Here is a 19,511-nt window from a genome sequence, read left to right as displayed (position 1 = left end):
TATGAGACTTAACTGAGAATGTAAGATGTGGCTGAAAGCACCTTTTTTTGTTTTTTGTTTTTAGTTTATGTATTTTGAGAGAGAGAGAGAGTGGGAGGGCCAAAGAGCAAGGGAGAAAGAGAATCCCAGGCAGACTCCACACTGCCGGCACAGAGCCCAACACGGGATGCAAACTCACGAACCTCGAGATCATGACCTGAGCCGAACCAAGAGTCTGACATTGAACAGACTGAGCCATCCAGGCGCCCCTGAAAGCACTTTTTAAGAAGCTGTGCATCCTGCAGCACTGGAGCTAGGTGTAGGATGGTGGAAAGTCCACTTAGTGTCAGTTTAACCTAGAATGAGAACTTCTGTTTTGCTTACGTTCACTTGTGATAATTTCTTTTATTCATTTCATGTTTTAAGAACTAAGCTGTATAGGATGTGACTAATTTCTCCATCTCAGTAGTGCCCTGGTTTTATATTGCTATAATAAAAAAGGCATCAGTGACTTCTAGTAAACTGGAGATTTTTCTTTATTCTCCTATTTCTTTTCTTGTAATTCTCTACTATTTTCTTCTATCCTCTGGCTGTCCACACAGCCCTTCACTGTATGTACTAGAATCAAAATGAATTCTTCCTTAACAGGAGAATAAACCTGATGTACATTTTAGCAGCATTACAGAATTCAACATATTTAGGTGGATGTAGTTGATAAGCTTAATCATCTAGGCTAAAGTATTAGGCAGAGTTAAAACATAAAGGTTGGGGGGTGGGGTGGGAGGAGGCTCTGACAGCCCAGGAAGCGCGTACACTGCCAGATTCTCTGATTTTTAATACACTGTACTGGCCCAGGAAGCAGGTCTGGACCAGCTGTCCAGCAGCCTGCCAGCGTCTTACATATGCTCTGTGACTTTGCTATTCCACGTGTGGTCCAGCCTCGGCAGCAGCACCTCGCTGGAGCTTGTTAGAGCAGAATCTCAGGACCCGTTCCCGACTCAGAATGCGCGTTTTAACGGGGCACACTGCTCCATTTTTCATGAAAGAGGCTTTCTTCACCTAAAGGTTTATACTTCACTGCTTCAGAAAACAATTCAAACTTCGAAGAGCTTGTTAGCTTAGATAACTCTGATTGCAGCAAAGAGAACTAGTTTGGGCCTTACCGATACCTTCATCTACTGACAGTACATGGCTTTCTGGGTGTAGAAGTTGAGATTTGGCCTGGGCCTGTGTTCTCTCCTGTCTGAGGATGGAGATTTTCCTTGCCTCGTCTCAGGAACAGGACACATGCTTATAAAATGGATTGCGGTGCTTTGGGAGCTCCTTTTCTGTGTCCTCCCTCTAATGTATAACCTGTCCCACATCTTTGAGCATCTGTTCTTGCATCTTCTTAACTGACCATCTGATATGAATGACTGATTTTGTTTTGTTTGAAGACACTGATTATTAGCTTATCAGATTTTTGTTCATAGAGTATCAAAAAATAATGCCAAAGCTATATGGAAGACAAACATACATCTGCAATAGAACTATTAAAGTTTTTACCTTGTGTTCTTTTTATCTTTTTTCCTTGTGTATACCTGTTTGTATGGTTATTCTCAGCTGACAGTTTTGTGTCCTTTCCCCCTCTCTGTATGAACTTTCTCTACATTGTTTCCAAGTTTTTTACTCTAGCAAACACCTTTAGTTACTCTTGTTGTTTTATGTTTATTTTAAGAGTATAATTCCAGGGGCACCTCGGCTCAGTCAGTTAAGCGTCCAACTCTTGGTTTTGGCTCAGGTCATGATCTCATAGTTCATGAGTTTGAGCCCCATGCCAGGCTGTGTACTGACAGTGCAGGGCCTGCTTGGGATTCTCTCTCTCCCTCTCTCTGCCCCTTTCCCCCTGCCTCTCTCTCTCTCTCTCTCTCTCTCAAAACATGTAAGTAAACACTTAAAAGATATATAATTTCAGACATGGTTTTGCAGGTGATTGTCATTACTGGTTTCATAAATTGACAGTGGGGGCACCTGGGTGGCTCTGTTGGTTAAGTGTCCGATTTCAGCTCAGGTCATGATCTTACAATTCGTGGGTTTGCGCCCTGCGTCGGGCTCTGTGCTGACAGCTCAGAGTCTGGAGCCTGCTTCAGATTGTGTCTCCCTTTCTCATACCCTCTCCTGCTCATGCTGTCTCTTTCTCTCTCTCAAAAATAAATAAAACATTAAAAAATATTTTAAAAAATATATAAATTGACAGTGAACACTGAATTGGCGAATATTGAACCGTTGCTCCTAGGGAAAACAGTGTTAGAATCCTATAAGCCTCTGTCCCAACATTTTCATCAATAATTAAATAACCTTGTTTTATTTGTTTCTGTTTAAGTCACTTTAATACATATTGCTGATTCCCTCGCATCGCAGTCATGGCCAGGAGCACTGTAGCTGGTACCTGAATGGAGCGTACCCGATACCGTATTTTCTCCATAAGCCGCAGCGTAGCCTTCCTGCTCTCAGGAGCACCTACTTCAGTACTACGCTTGGTGACCATTCTAAAACAGAAAAAAAAATCACTAACAAAATATACAAAGTAGGAAAAACAGATCCCATACAAAATGTGGTCAGGATACCTGTTGTGATGTGACAGCTGAAACCAGGACAGAGCGTGGCCTTCTTTAGCCTCAGCCAAGAGCGTGCGAACGGGGCAGCGCAAGTGTTCTGCTGCTCCTTCCCTTTCTGTGAGTGACGGCAGGAGTATGCGTGTGTTAATTTTGGAGTTACACCTAAGTTTTGGCATGTAGATAAATTTACAAATACGGAATCTACAAATCTACAAATAATGTTGGATCAAAGGATATGAATCGTTTTATGAGCTCAGATTTTCATTTGCAAGTCATCTTTGACAATTATAGTAGGTATTAAGTAGTGCCCATAACAGATGAATTTAAAATGCCTGTTACAGGGAAAGCAGCTCATAAGTACTTATAAATTATTCACAAATGAAAGTTTTCACTTCCACTTTGCCAAATAGTAGGATTTGCTTTTTTTTTTTTATTAACGTTTTATTTATTTTTGAGAAACCGAGCACAGAAAGAAGGGGACAGAGGACCTGAAGCAGGCTCTGCATGGACTGCAGAGAGCCTGATGTGGGGCTCGAACTCACCAACCTTAACCTAGAGATCATGACCTGAGCTGAAGTTGACACTTAAAGAGCTGAGCCTCCCAGACACCCCAGGATTTGCTTTTTATAGTTAAAAACTTTGGTGTTTATAGTAAAAGGCCTGCCTTATTGCCTGAGGATTTTTTTTGTTTTTTGTTTTAAGTAGAATCCACACCCAGTGTGGGACTTAAACTCATGTGACTCTGAGATTAAGAGTTGCGGTCTCTACTGACTGAGCCAATGAGGCCTTATTATTTTTTTTTAATGTATGTTTATTTTTGAGAGAGAAGAGGGGGGAGTGCAAGCACGGGAGGGGCAGAGAAAGGGACAGAGGGACAGAGGATTCAAAGCAGGTTCTGTACTGACAGCAGAGAGCCCAAAGAGGGGCTCAAACCCACTGTGAGATGATCACCTGAGTCGAAGTCGGACACTTAAGTGACTGAGCCATGCTGGTGCCTCTTAATTTTTTTATCACTGAAAAGGATGGACATTTTTGATGGTGGGCTATACATTTTCTCTTCTTGTCAAATGTTTTTTGCCATTTTATCTATTTAGGTATATGATAGTCATATACCTAATGGTGAGTTTTATATATGTAATAGGTAGTAAAGTCTTATATTTGATACAAAAGCTTTTATCCCCAGTTCTGTTATTTTCTGTTAAATTTTTATTTAATTTAGAGTTTATATTTGTTACTTAGTTGAATTTGTGTATTTCTTTGTACTTTTTTTGGTAAAATCCTGGCTACTTTATTATCTTCCTAAGGTTCAACTGCATTAAGTATGGTTTTTAGAAGTTACTTCCAGGGTGTCTGGGTGGCCCAGTCAGTTAAGGGTCCGACTTTGGCCCAGGTCATGATCTCATGGCTCGTAGGTTTGAGCCCTGCATTTGGCTCTGTGCTGTGCATCAGGCTCTGTGCTGACAGCTCAGAACCTGGAGCCTGTTTCAGATTCTGTGTCTTCCTCTCTCTCTGCCCCTTCCCCACTCGTGCTCCGTCTCTCTCTGCCTCTCAAAAAGTGAATTAAAACGTAAAAAACCTTTTAGCAGTTACTTCCAAGTGATTTGCTATCAATAATAGTTAAAATACTAATGTTTGTTAATTAACTATATGTATTAATAAATATAGTTAGGTTGACTTAAACATTAGTTGTATAAAAATGTCATCAGCACTCAGTATATTCCAATGTGTATTCTTGAGTTGGGGTGCTGATGACTGCTTATAACTGAGCATCTGTGTTTTGCATGTGTTTATCAATTTTTCTAAAGTTATTGATGGGTCTTAGTTTCCATTTAGTAAATCTAAGTTGACCTTCTATCTTAAAATTTATAACAAAAGAAATGATTTGTGTATTTTTTTTACTTCATTTTAACTTTTCAGGTGATATATCAGTTGTGCGCGTGCTCGGACACATCTGGCCCTACGATGAGGTACTTGAGAACCAGCCAGGATTTCTTATTCTCCCAGTTGCAACATTTACCTTTTTCTAACAAAGGTAGGACATTATTTTCCCATACCGTTATAACTAATTTGTAAAGTCCATGCGATTTTATTTTTATAACATTCAGGGTATCAGTTATGGTATTTGTGGAATTCTGTTTCATTTTGTTACTTTGCCTCTTCTTTTCTTTGGGCTGCTTTTGTAATTTGTTATTGAGAAGACTCATGTTCTAGCTGTTGGCATAAAGTTATTTAAAAATACCGTGTCAGGGATGGAATTTGATGCTTGTACTACCAAATAAAATATTTACTCTGTGTTGAAGGGATAAGAAAATATTTATATGAGAAGATTCTGGTAATTTAGATTTATTGAGTGAAGGTATTTAAAATATATTGTTTTACTTTTGTTTCTTGTGTATATATTGAAACCACTTGAGGTCTTGAAGTGAGAACTAGAAAGCTAAGTACAATGGAAATGATAACTGAGTTTATTGACCTCACTGACACAATCCTAGGCTACTCTGTTTTATTGAATTCTACTTTATATGATTTTCTTTTTGATCAATTCATAACAATTTTCTGAATTCAGTTTATATCTAGACAGTTACAGTCCAAGAAGTTTTGTTTTTAAGTTTATTTATTTATGTATATATATTTAAAAAATGTTTTTATGTCTTTATTTTATTTTGAGAGACAGAGACAGAGAGCTAGCAGGGGAGGGGCAGTAAGAGAGGGAGACACAGAATCTGAAGCAGGCCCCAGGCTCTGGGCTGACTGCACAGACATGGGGCTCAAACCCACAGACTGAGATCATGAGCTGAGCTGAGGTCAGATGCTTAACCAACTGAGCCATTCAGGCGCCCCCCCCCCCGCTTTTTTTGTATTTTATTTATGTTTTGGAAAGTGTAAGCTCATAGATTTCATAATAAATTTTTATTGCTAGTAATTTTCTGCTTCTAATCCACTTTTTAGAGTGATGATATCAGAGACGCTTGGGAATTATCTAATGGCAAAACATTTTTCACTTCATTTTCATAATCATTTCTTACTTTTAGTCTTGAGATTTGTTTATGTTATAAGCTTTTTAAGCAACCCTCCTTTATACCTAATTAGAAAGGAAAGTTAATGCTTTGTCTATTACTGTATCTGTCTTTCAAAAATCAATCTAGTTTAAAAAATAAGTTTTGCTTGTTACTGATGGTGGTGGTGGTGGTTGTAGTAGTACTGTTTGGTGTATTTTATGTTTATACTGTTAGAGTTTAGGATTTTAAATCAGGCATATTAAAAATATTGGATTCAGAAACTTGTATAGTGATTCTCAGTCCTAATTTTAGGTTTCAGTTTTGTTTTGTTTCTGGAAAGGTTTCAGTATGCACAGAGAGGGGAGGGGCTCAGCTCTTCTCATCTTCTTGGTGCTGATGTATCCCCGCCCTTTTCTTGATGAACTTGAGTCCTCTGGCCCTTGGAGACTTTGAGCAGCAGCATGCTACCTCTTCTCAGCTCATGTCCCGGGTGACCTAGGCGTGCTTGGTGAGCTGCCCTTGGCGGCTGTGCCTCAGCTTGCTCGTGTCCTTGGTCACCTGTGGCCCTTTCTGAGGCCCACAGCCAGAGGGTAGTGCAGGGCTGTGGCTGCTGTGCTGTCAAGACCAGCCCTAAATATATGTTAAATTATGTGTCCTTGCTTATCTTAAGAGATATCATAAAATTATGCATTAGGTATTTGTTTTATGAAATGAAAGTCAAACTGTATGTTAGGGTATTTTTTTTAATAAGTTATATATTTGAGAATTTGTTTTTTTTAAGTATGAAGTCTTATATTAATGTCAAAGTAGGACAGACTTACAATGCTATGGATAAGTGTGAGATTATCTTGATAATGGAAAATTGATTTTCTTTTGTCCTTCATTTGCTGTGGCTCATCTTTTATAGACATACATGCTTATTTTTTTTCTCTCTTAGCATCTGTTTTTGGTTTTTTAATTTTCGTACAGAGTGATAAATTACTATGAGGCCAAGTTTCAGAAGTTACAGACTATGTTACAGAATATCTGATGAGTTACGGATTCAGGTCTGTTGTGGATCGGATTCAGGTCTGTTGTGGATCGTCTTACTACTCTGGGAAACTAAACTCGTGTATTTCACTTGCAGAGTATGAAATGTCCATGCTGAACCAGATGTCGTGGCTAATGAAGACTGCCTCGATAGAACTACGGGTAACTTCTCTGAATCGCCAACGGTCCCATACCCAGAGGCTCCTCCATCTCTTACTGGATGACATGCCTGTGAGACCATACTCCGGTGAGCGTGTGCATGTTGTCATGTGTCCTCTTGTGCTGCTGACTGGTCTGTGTGAAGACACGCACCACAGTCTCGTGCTTAGCATGTGATTGTTGGCTAACCAAGTTCTTTCTGTCTTTGAATTTTTTCCTTTAAATACAAAATTTTAAATTCAGCCCATAATTGCTATTTCATTATTGTTTGAAGCACCCACATTCTGCTATATTCAAATATTCAGTGGAGTTTGTCACACTGAGCCAGCATGACCCAAGGTATTTTAATGTGTGTTATACATGCAAATTAAGCTTCTCTAATCATTGCCTTGGCGGGACTGGGTCCTGCCTCTTTGGGGGTTCTGATTATCCTCTTTACAATTGTGAAGTGGATCTCCTGGGGACGGGAAGAATTAGATGAATGTTGGTAAGTTCTCATCATCTTTGCATTTCAATTATCCATTTGCAGAGGGCTCTCTGACCTAGCAACAGTGACCTAGAAAAAAACACCTTATGTTGGTTATTTTGAAAGAAATTTTATGAGTATGTTTTTCTTCTTGATCTGTTATTACTGATGCTCTAACAGATGGTGAAGGAGGAATAGAAGATGAAAATAGGTCTGTCTCTGGATTCCTTCACTTTGACACTGCTACAAAAGGTAAAACCCTGTGAATCTGTAATAAATTTATAGGTATATATTAAGTTGCTTAAAATTATAAGAGATAATTATGCCCCCTGTATCTGCAGATTCTGAACTGGTATAGAAAAGCTATAGAAAGGGTTGTTTGTCATTCAAAAAAAAAATTTTTTTTTATAACTAGGATGAATGAATGGGAAAAAATGTTTTTGCAAATGGATGTATTAGAAATAAAGTCAAATTTAGATTTTAACAATTTTTTTAAGATTTTAGATTTTAGACTATTTAGTTTTTAACAGTCCAGTCTTCCGTTTGTGGACTTAACATGCTTTCTCCCCCTCCCCCCGCCCATGTTGATTTATTTGTTTTGAGACAGAAAGTTCCAGCACAAGCTGGGAGGGCAGATAAAGAGGGAGAGAATCCCAAGCAGGCTCTGTGTGAAGCCTCTGACATGGGGCTCGATCTCACTACCATGAGATCATGACCTGAGCCAAAACGAGGAGTTGGATGCTTAACTGACTGAGCCACTCACGTGCCCCCTCAGCGCCCCTTATTGAACATAGCACTATCTTTGTGAGCCAAGTACAATGGTTTGCTCTTCTCCTCACTGTCCCAAATAAAATGGAACTTTATTTTTTCTAGTACGTCGAAAGATTCTAAGTATTCTTGACTCGATTGACTTCAGTCAGGAGATCCCTGAGCCTTTGCAGTTGGATTTCTTTGATCGGGCCCAGATTGAACAAGTTATTGCTAACTGTGAACACAAGAACTTACGGGGACAGACAGTCTGCAATGTCAAGGTGAGGATTGTTTTAAAGTGTGTGCAGTATCAGTGGGTTTAGACTCTGAGTCCTCAGACAAAAATAGAACCATACAGTTGTTTTCTGATTAGGATACTGGTTTATTGGGTTGTGGTTTTCACTTTTCTAACAGCTGGAAAATGAAACAGAATAGGCCACACTAATGTTACCTCTTTAAAAGGTTCCCCATCACCTTCTTGGTAGTAGTCATACCACCTAGCTCTGGAATGGTTCTAACTCTCTACCAGGTAAATGGTAATGGCCTCACTAATAGGAAGAAGATATCCAAGGGCATTTGCACTAACTTACCTGCCACTGAGGCTTCTTGGTCCCACTCAGTAATGTGAGGGATACCTAAGGTTTTTGACTAGAAACTTGACAGAGCCACTTATAGATTATACATAAAGGTATCCAAGATTATTTCCTCTAGGGCAGTTCGTAGTAATAGCTAGAGGTTATTATTCTGAAATGGTCTGATTTTTCACTCTTTTCTCAATTCTGTAGCTTCTTCATAGGGTCCTTGTAGCTGAAGTAAATGCCCTTCAGGGTATGGCAGCCATAGGACAGAGACCTCTCCTGATGGAGGTAAGCCTTACTGAGTACATGTTAGTTTGAACCTTTTAACTATTTAACTGCCTGTTAGAAGACAAAACCATAAATTGTAGTTCACTAATTTATAAACTACTTGAAATTAAACATTAATTGAATCTTTCGTTTTTGATTTTAAATGTACAAACTAAACTGAAGTTAATGTCTAGATGCCAGAATAAATAACATTTTTTTCTGTTAGGCTAGTGAAGGATTTGCAACCTGCCCATATTGTGTATTAGACTTCCCTTGCTCTCTGTCAGTGAGGGAGGAGAGAGTGGTGTTTCAACACAGGTGGGGAGTAATGGGTGAGAAGGTGGGAAGAACCACATACATAGAAACGCAGCTGGCTAGGCCATAGCAAGAAGCAAAGAAATAAAAGATATGTCAGAGAAACATGCCCTTGACCTTCAGTTTTAGGCAGTTCCAGGCTGGAGTAAGTCTAAGTAAGTAGACAAGACAAAGAAGATGGAGCCAGAAAACCCATACCACCTCTGCTGACTGGCATGCAAGTGGAAGGTTTCCAAAATAAACTATAAATGTATTCAGATTAACTGACAGAATAAATAACTGTTAAAAATAGGAAAATGGGTGCCTGGCTGGCTCAGTCGATGGAGTGTGCAACTCTGAATTTTGGGGTCATGAGTTTGAGTCCCACATTGGGTGTAGAGATTACTTAAAAAAAAAAGCCAAAAAAAACCCCAGAACTTAAAATAGGACTCTTTTGGTAAAAGACATTATATGCCCCTGTGTTAACCTTGTGATTCACTTTCTGTGGCTCCAGGAAATCAGCACTATACTGCAGTATGTGGTAGGAAGAAACAAATTGCTTCAGTGTCTTCATGCAAAACGGCACGTGCTGGAGTCCTGGAGGCAGCTGGTGGAGATTATACTGACAGCTTGTCCCCAGGACCTCATTCAGGCGGAGGATCGACAGCTGATTATCCGTGATATTTTACAAGATGTGCATGATAAGGTAACGTGCTTCCTAAATTGCTTCCTAAACTTCCTTAGTTCCTAATTACTTCCTATATTGCTGAACACATATTTGTATACTACTTAAAAAGACAGTTCCCCATCATCCTTTTTTCCCCTTTTATATTAAGAATAAATGGAGTTGGGTACTGCCAGTGCTAAGATGATCCTTGAGGGGCGCGTGGGTGACTCGGTTGAGCGTCCAACTTTGGCTCAGGTCATGATCTTGCGGGTTAGGAGTTCAAGCCCTGCGTCGGTCACTGTGCTGACAGCTCAGGGCCTGAGCCTGTTTCAGATTCTCTCTCTGCCCCTCCCATGATCTGTCTCTTTCTCTGTCTCTCAATAATAAAAAAAGTTAAAAAAAATTTTTTTAAAAAGACAATCCTTGAGAAAGGCTCTGTGCAGTAGTGCCTCTCAACCAGACCATGTGTCACAATGATCTAGCGTGCTAGATCCCACCCCAGGCGCACTGAGTGAGACACTCTGGTGGTGTGGCCATTTATATGAATTTACATTAAAAACCTCTCTAACGAATTTTGATAGGCATCCCTTCTGGTTGAGAACACCTGTTTCCAGTATCATATTTAAATGTATCTATTTATTAGCTTTTATTTTCTTTGAATAATACTCTTCCATTCTTATATTCTTACTGGTAGCTGACCAGCTCAGCGTATGTAAAACCTGTTAATGACTGTAGCTGAAAGCTGAGTCCTCACGCTGATTTGTTTTTCTGCTTCCAGATCCTGGATGATGAGGCAGCGCAGGAGTTAATGCCAGTGGTGGCAGGTGCTGTGTTCACCCTGACCGCTCACCTGAGCCAAGCCGTTCGCACAGAGCAGAAGCAACCCTTAGTCCTGGGACCCGGAGAGACCCAGTACGCTTTTATGCTCGATAGCTCGTTCGCGCCACCTGCTCCAGCAGAGAACCCGGTTGTGGGTTTTGCTTCTATTGGAGATTCTTCGCTTCACATCATTTTGAAGAAATTGTTAGACTTCATTTTGAAGACAGGTTTGTTTTTTTTTTCATCTAAATTTCTTACAAATTATACCTTTTTATATTTGTTTTAACTTTAATTAGAATAAGGGTATTTACTGCGTGTCTCCCTAGGTGGCGGATTCCAGCGAGTGAGGACACACCTGTATGGCTCTTTGTTGTATTACTTACAGATCGCCCAGAGGCCAGATGAACCAGACACGTTAGAAGCAGGTAGAACTGCACAGATTTCTCATCTTTTCTGTTCTAGAGATTGGGTACTTTAAATATAAAAAATCCCTTTTCCATCTTTTGGCTAAGCAACGCTGTAATAAATGAGTCTATGGAATCATGAAAGCACTTACTGTAGAGTCGAGGAAGAATGTTTAATTTTAAAAATTAAGGTAGTACATGCGTACTGTAAAAAACCCTGAAATACGACTTTAGCTTATATGTCTGTTTAATTCCCTCTCTTTCTCGGGTCCCACAAACAGTCTGCTGTCACAGTGTTTGGATGGCTTTCTCCCCTTTGCAGCACATCACAGTGCATATCTAGTTGAATCTTTCCAAATGACTCTGTTATTCTGTTTTAGGGAAGTAATGTTTATTTAACCATTTGCATTATTCATAGGCACTTCCATTGTTTCTAATTTTTTCGGTCACAAATATGCTGCATCAAATATTCTGCTATATGCCTTTGTATTTTTCAAGAAGAATGCTTCATGGTAAAATTTCCATGGGAAAGACTGCACATTTCTATTTTAATAGATTCTACCAGAGGCGTCTGGGTGGCTCAGTCAGTTGAGCATCCAACTCTTGATTTTGGCTTCTGTCATGACCTCACAGTTGTGAGAGCTAGCCTCACGCTCAGCATGGAGCCTGCTTGAGATTCTTGCTCCCTCTCCCTCTGCCCCTGCCCCACTCACGTGTGTGCTCTAAGAGGGGAAAAAAAAAAAAGATTCTACCAAATGGCCTCCTACAAGTTTAAATCCTCATCAGAAGTGTACATATGTTTTTGTACTAATGTGAAGTTTTTCTTGAATAAACTCAAGAAATAAACTCAATAAACTCTACTCAAAAAGTAGAATTTCTTGGTTAAAGGTAATGCCTATTTAAAATACTGATAAATTACACTTTCTAAAATGTAATTAGCATTTTAAATGAAGAGTAATAATTTGGACTTTTTGGTCTCCAGATATGAAAAATGTTTTCAGCTATTCAGCAGATGAGTGTATAATACTCTATACCAGAGTTATGCTGCTGTTTAAGAACTTGTTATAAGCACCTTTTGATAATGGACTCCTGATACCCTTCTGAGACGCTTTTCTTAAGAGAGAGAGTTATGGGGATTCCACTCCGTACTTCTCCCCAACACACTTCTCCCATTTTCCTCTTGTCTGAAATTTTAACATTAGATTTACTAGAATTTGCAAAGTTACCATTTAATCACTAGATAGAGCTCTCCAACATACTTTCACAAAACGTCATTATCAAGATGTAATAAAGTGGTGTGTGACCACAAAAGAAAATTTTCCTTTGCTTTTAATTTTCGAATGATTTATTTTTAGTGTAATTTCATCCCTTAATTAGTTTTTTTCCCACCGCTTGATTGCTGTTTATTTTGACTTATTTTATTTCACTTACTTATTTTTGAGAGAGAGAGAGTGTGTGTGACCGTGGGTACAAGTGAACAAGGGGCAGAGAGAGAGGGAGGAGAGACAGGAACGGGGCTCACCCAAGGCTCATGTATTACCTGAAGCAGGGTCTCAAGCTCACCTGATGTTAGACTTGAACTCAGGAACTGTGAGATCATGACCTGAGTCAAAGTCAGATGCTTAATGACTGAGCCAACCAGGCACCCTATTTTGACTTATTTTAAACAGCAAAGCATTGTATTTCTTAGACACTAGTGTTTTTTAAGTTTCAAATTAGAAATATTAAATATGATAAGTATTTATTGGTATCTACTTTTGTATGTGTATATGCATATTTTGATATGGTACCTAGTTTCTATTTTGTTTTAAAATGGAAACTGAACTTTTAATGTCTATATACTTACTTTTCCATACGTCTTTTACTTTATTTTTAACATAACTATCTATACTGGATACTGGGAAGCCATTTTCCCTGCTTTGTGTGAAAGAAATCCTACTTACAGAGACTAAATGACTTGCTGGTTTATTGTAGATCTGAGGTCAGAATTCAATTTTCTCAATTTTTTCCTAAGTCTATTAATTTATTATTTTGAGACAGAGAGAAAGAGAGAGAGAATCAAGCAGGCCTGCACTGTTAGGGTGGAGGCTGAGCGGGACTCAGACTCATGAACCATGAGATCCTGGCCTGAACTAAAGTGGGGCACTTAGTGAACTGAGTCACCCAGGGGCGCCAGTTTTCTCAATTTTTAATAGAATGTTCCTTTTCCTGACCATAGCATCTCATATCTTCATCCTTTTTGTTGTTATTGTCTTTTTGTAACTTGTAATTATCTCTTTTTAATTTGGTAGATAATACCCACCAGCAATGTATTTATCTCTCATAGTATAAAGGACTAATTTCTAATATGTAAAGAGCACTTACAAATCAAGCCCAAAAGAAAAAGTGGTCAAAGGATATGAGCACACAGTTTGGGGGAAAGAAAACTCAGTTGGCTCTTAAGCATATATTAGCTTTCTGAAAATCATTGTATGTGGATTCCGTCACCTTGAGCTGGCAGAACAGATATGGGGAGGAGCAAAAGCATATATTCTTTGAGTAAAAATCTTTGAAGATTGTTATATGTTTTTCCAGTTAGGAACAGTGTAGTTAAAATTTGACATTGTTTTGGCATATATGTAATCCCTAGGGGTTAGTTGACAAGAGTTGATGTTTACTTTTATTAATTTTGAGAGAGACTGACAGAGCATGTGTGGGGGAGGAGCAGAGAGAGAGGGAGACACACAGAGCCCGACACAGGTCTCAAATTCACAAACTATGGGCTCATGACCTGAGCAGAAGTTGAGTGCTTAACCGACTGGGCCAGCCAGGTGCCCCTCTCTTTGTATTCTCCTCATCTTGTACTTTCTATCGTTTCTACCAGTGACCACTCAGAGAAAATACAGATAATTGGACCAAAGCCTAAATTTTAAAAAATTTTTTAACATTTATTTATTTTTGAGAGATAGAGACAGAGCACAAACAGGGGAGGGACAGAGAGAGAGGGAGACATAGAATCCGAAGCAGGCTCCAGGCTCAGGGCTGCCAGCACAGAGCCTGATGTGGGGCTCGAACCCACAGATTGTGAGATCATGACCTGGGCCAAAGTTGGACGATTAACCAACTGAGCCACCCAGGTGCCCCAGAGCCTAAATGTTTACTATCAAGCACCACTGCTGTATTTTTGTTTCTTAAGCTTTAGTATTATAAAAATACTTCACATTTAAAGACAGATAATTACAAAGATATACATTTTTAGCATGTTTTTATCAGATTAATATTTTCAATAAAAGTTTATTTATAAAGCCAACTTACAAAGTCATGCTGACACATCAGAGCCATGATACTGTGCATTTTCCTTCATTTTATTTTCATGAGATTAGCCCTGTTTGAATGTTCTCTATAATCTCAGTAAAGAAGATTATATTGCTTTTAAGGCAGATTCATTAATAACTTCTCATTTTCTAGGACTTATCATTCAATTTTAACCTATAACTAGTTGATATAGGTATATAGAAGATGTTGGTTTGAATTCTTAATTTTAAAATTATTTAAATTGTTGCAGTTTTAAGTACTTTAATTATAAGCTTTTCCCGTATGTTCTCTTTCCTTTAAATTGGCTCTTCTTTCCCATTCTATTTGATAAGCTAACAATACTCAGCTTTATATTTTCTTTACAAATATGAATTAGAAGTTGTCATAAACATAAGGAATTTTCTTCTCTGCCTAGAGTTCTTTTGGGCTCTTTTGACCTTTTAGCAAGAATATTCTTGTTCTTTGTGAAACCATAATATCCATTCATCTTTTTTTTAAAAAGAAGTTTAGCAAAGAATCCATTGCTGTTATTACATTTTTGAGATTCAGAATGCCTGCGGGGCTCAGACAGTTAAGCGTCCTACTCTTGGTCTCAGCTAAGGTTATGATCTCACAGCTCTTAAGTTTGAGTCCCGAGTTGGGCTCTGCACTGACAGCATGGAGCCTGCTTGGAATTCTGCTCCTCCCTCTCTCTACCCTCCCTCTCCCAGAAGTTTATTTATTTTGAGAGAGAGAAAAGGGAGGAGAGAGAATCTCAAGCAGACTGTGCTATCAGTGCGAAGCCCATCACAGGGGTTGAACCCCCAAACTGTGAGATCATGACCTAAACTGAAATCAGGAGTTGGTCGCTAAACTGACTGAGCCACCAAGGCACCCCATAAATAAACTAAAAAAATTTTTAAATAATCTTACTGTGACATTAAACATTTTTATGGTCTAGGCATTAGTATGATCTGTCATTACAGTTTACATACACCTGTAATCATAAAATATTGTGGGACTAAAAGGATTTTCTAGAGTATCTTGCCTGCCCGGGACTCTGTTCATTTGAGTCTGTACAAATACTAGGTGTGTGTGTGTGTGTGTGTGTGTCTGTGTGTGTGTGTGTCTGTGTGTGTGTGTCTGTGTGTGTAGTAAAATGTAGGCTTCTTGCTTGATGTGAATTTAGATGTACATTTCTTATCACTTTTATTTTTCACAACCTGAGTCGAGTCCTAGAACCCGAGAACATGACTAAAAATTAATAATCTGGTATTTAAAAAATATTTTTAGCTTTTACTTTTAATTTCAAAATAAATACTGAATGAAGAACTTTAGAACATACTAATAAAGGTAAGAAGTCCCATGTTCTACGCTGGTAAGATAACCATTAGAACATTTTGATTATAGCCAGCCATATTGATTTAAAATCTCCCTTTTCTTTTCACTCAGTATTTTATGAACTTTTTTCTTTGTTGAATAATATTTTTAATAGCTCTATAGATTTTGTCACTTATGGATATGCCATCATTTATTTAGCTTGTCCATTTTTGGACAGAAGATTATTGCCAGTTTTTCACAATATAAATAAAAGTCTATCTCAATTGGTGGTTGATTATTTTTGCTTATTCCAAAAGCAGGAAATATCAATTGGGTTCTTGTTTTCATAAGGATTATATTCTAGTATAAATGACAATATATGTATTTATAAAACAGGAAGTATTAAGTTGCGTGATACCAGACTAGAGACCAGCAAACTTTTCCCATAAGTAAGGGCTGATAGTAAATAGTTTAGACTTTGCAAGCCCGGTGCTCTCTGTTGCAGCTACTCAACCCTGCCTTTAGAGTGTGAAAGCAGCCAGAGACTGCAGCTGAGTGACCATGGCTATGTCACATCACAGCTTCATAAAAACAGATCAGATTTTGCTCTCAGCCTTTAGTTTTTGAACCCCAATTGTAAATTATAAGAGGTAAGAGAAAGAAGAAAAAGCAAGACTTCCACTGGACCTTGCAGGTAAAGATGTATTTACGTAGCAGTAAATGGAGGGCTTTTCAAGCAAGGCCCAGACTAGGAGGGAGTAGAGACTAAGGAGGATGTCCTTGCCATAAGCAAGAGAGAAGGTTGATGGAAAACAAAATCAACTTTATATTATTAATGACCTTGCAAATGAAAGTGCATTTTAAAGCTAGTTGGATGAAGCAATTGATAGCCATTTTAAGTTACAGAGAAAAGCGATAGGAAGTTGGTATTTAGCAAAATTTGTATGGCAGTGGTTTATAAGGTATGTTGGAAGAAGGAAACTTCTTCCAAGAAACTAACTTGGTGGTTTCTAATTAACTAATTTACCCTCCTATAATGAAAATTTAAAAGAAAGTTTTAATTAAGTTGCAGACTTTCTAGGTGGTACTGTTCATAAAATGTAGAACTTGGAGATCTATTCACAGTTTGACAACGAAAATCAAGTTATTTCTTTACCACTTAGCCTGGCCTTCTGCAAATCATGGCTTTCAGTTTTCTCTGTAAATACTAGAAGCAATTGGAGGAGTACCCCGGGGGTTGTGCGGAAGCACCCGGCATCCCTCGGCCCTCGTTTTGGCCATGGTTGAAATCTGGAATCTGGGCCTAAAACTATAAAGCAGTGGCTTTCAGACATCTACTCAAAACCTTTATTCAAACAATGTTGTGCCAATCCTGTGTGTAAAATAGAAAAGATGCTATAGCTTTTCAGGCTGGCTGTTTGGAAATCTGTCTTGAAGGCATCTGTTGGCGTCCCTGGAGCAAGTTTGTGAACTTTCTTTCACCTGTCAGTCAGTAATTAATGTTTGTGCTACTGTGCTCGCCACTGTGCTAACTACCGGGACACAGTGGTGGACAAGACAGTCCCAGTGTGAAACAACCCGGTGCACCGGTAAATAAACCCTGTGCGGGAATTTCGAAGGCACTGCGATGTGTATGTGGAGGGGGTGTGGCCTGTAGCTGCGAAGTGATACTAGAGGCTGGAGCGGTGAAGAGGCAGCCATGCTAAGCTCTGAGGACAAACCTGAAAGAGCAAAGCGCAGAGACCCTGAGACCAAAGTGCAGAAAGTGAGGGGCAGGAAGGCTCCGGGGTGGAAGATGGAAGACGAGGCCGAGCAGTGGGTGGGGCCGGATCAGCTGAGGGAGTGACGTGACCGAGAAACACAAAAATCCCAGTCCCTCCTTTGACCGAATTTGAAATTAAAAATAAGTGCGAGTGAAACAAAATCAGAAGTAGCGGTGAAAATATTTTAGGGGAAAAATGTTATGAAAACTCTGAAAGTTTGCCTTCTGAGACATTATAATGGAATGCGGGCCACCATGTGGATTACTTTTCTTTTTCATGATTAAGCCTACTTCGTTTTTACTCTCCGTTGTGATCAGTTCATCTTGAGAACTTTTCCCTGATTTAAAAATAGTTGCTGTGTAGTAGTTGGGGAAAAAGTCGTAAGATTGGTTTCAAATACAGGTTATGGCTTTAATAAATTTTTGAAACTTCTCTAGAAGGTTTTCATGAATCTCAGTAAAATGTATGATCGTGCCTTTAATTATCTTGGTATATTTAAATTACCCTTATTATTAAAAGGGTATGCCTTTTTAATAAGTATTTTTTAGTAAGTACTTCAACTAAAAAATATAAAAATTATCTGATTTTTTGGGGGAGCAGATTTTTGTTGACTTCGTACCTGAGTTTTTTAGTCAAAATTCTCCTAGATCTCAATAAAAGATGAATTTTGATTAATTAGCAGAATAAATACAGTATATTGGTGCTCTAACAGTCTTACTTATTTTGATTTGGGACGCCTGGGTGGCTCAGTTGGTTAGTCTGACTCTAGATTTTGGCTCAGATCATGATCTCACAGTTCATGGGATTGAGCCCCACATCAGGCTGTGTGCTAAGCACAGAGCTTGCTTGGGATTTTCTCTCTCTCCCTTTATCTGTCCCTCCCCTGCTCATGTACACACACACATGTGCGTTCACTCCCACAAAAATTTAAAAAAGTAATTCATTTTGATTTAAGAATAGGTAGTGCAATGTGTGCATTGTGTTCTTGACGTTTAGCCGCCTAGACCCATCGTTTGGTGGGCCCTTGGGTACTACATGCAATAATGGAGGCATTTTCTTCTTGTATATGAAGTATAATTGCTCAGTCATCACACTGTTTTTTACTGGAGGGTTTTCATATTTTCTGTTGTAACCCTTTTAGCCAAGAAAACCATGTGGGAGAGGCTGACAGCCCCTGAAGATGTATTTAGTAAATTACAGCGAGAAAACATAGCCATCATTGAGAGCTACGGTGCTGCCCTCATGGAAGTGGTCTGTCGAGATGCTTGTGATGGTCATGAGATTGGAAGGGTACGGTAACCCCTGTGTAGTATAATAACTGAATAAATATTTTTAATACTAAGGTATAAACTGAAGTAACTTTGCAAATCCATGTTACCTATTGAGAATTGTTTTCTGCAATATATTTTACTGAATTTTCTTTCTTTCAAATGTTTGTTTATTTTTTGAGAAAGAGAGACAGAGTGTGGGTGGGGGCAGGGTGAAAGAGAGAGGGAGACACAGAAGCCAAGGCAGGCTCCAGGCTCTGAGCTGTCAGCACAGAGCCAGACACAGGGCTTGAACTTACAAATCAGGAGATCATGACCTGAGCTGAAATTGGACACTTAACCAACCAAGCCACCCAGGCGCTCCTAGTGAATTTTCTTACATGTTATAATTTAGAATTTCTATTTTATTTATTCATATGTTTTCTTTATTTCTGTTCAGAATCTCAGTTTGTTCAGAATTATCCCTCAGAATAATCTTTCTGTTTATTGTGGGCCTTACACTGGTAGAAATGCTGCTTAATAAATATCTTTGGTTAAGAGAATACTGGGTACACAGGTTTTATACTGAATATGTCTTTCTCTGTGGAGGGGAATTTGCCTTTATATTTCTTTAAAATACTGTGCCACATGGGTGATAATACAGTGAGAAGATAACTTCTGCTAGTAGAAAATTTCATAGCATTTGAATCATATGTAGCTGATCTTATACAACACAGGTTTGAACTGTGTGGGTCCACTTGTTTTGACAGACACAGTGCAGGACTGTAAATGTGTTTTCTCTTCTTAGGATTTTCTTAATAACATTTTCTTTTCTTTAGCTTACTTAATTGGAAGAATACAGTACGTAATACATACAACATATAAAATAAGTGTTACCTG

The 19,511-nt window shown here is 38.7% G+C and overlaps 1 protein-coding gene across 1 annotated transcript in view; it reads left to right on the top strand.

The window, feature by feature from the left end:
• The window catches only part of NUP205 (nucleoporin 205), an 82,913-nt gene that overhangs the window by 42,223 nt on the left and 21,179 nt on the right, over positions 1-19,511 (top strand). The window contains exons 23-31 of the mRNA XM_029922946.1: positions 4,494-4,608; positions 6,702-6,851; positions 7,410-7,481; positions 8,103-8,260; positions 8,765-8,845; positions 9,633-9,824; positions 10,564-10,831; positions 10,931-11,029; positions 18,506-18,654. Coding sequence (XP_029778806.1) covers positions 4,494-4,608; positions 6,702-6,851; positions 7,410-7,481; positions 8,103-8,260; positions 8,765-8,845; positions 9,633-9,824; positions 10,564-10,831; positions 10,931-11,029; positions 18,506-18,654 — 1,284 coding nt within the window. The remainder of the gene's footprint in view (positions 1-4,493; positions 4,609-6,701; positions 6,852-7,409; positions 7,482-8,102; positions 8,261-8,764; positions 8,846-9,632; positions 9,825-10,563; positions 10,832-10,930; positions 11,030-18,505; positions 18,655-19,511) is intronic.

Source organism: Suricata suricatta, chromosome 2, assembly GCF_006229205.1.
Source record: "Suricata suricatta isolate VVHF042 chromosome 2, meerkat_22Aug2017_6uvM2_HiC, whole genome shotgun sequence".
Taxonomy (NCBI): domain Eukaryota; kingdom Metazoa; phylum Chordata; class Mammalia; order Carnivora; family Herpestidae; genus Suricata; species Suricata suricatta.
The sequence above is the reverse complement of the archived record's forward strand: the minus strand, read 5'-3'. Positions and strand labels throughout refer to the sequence as shown.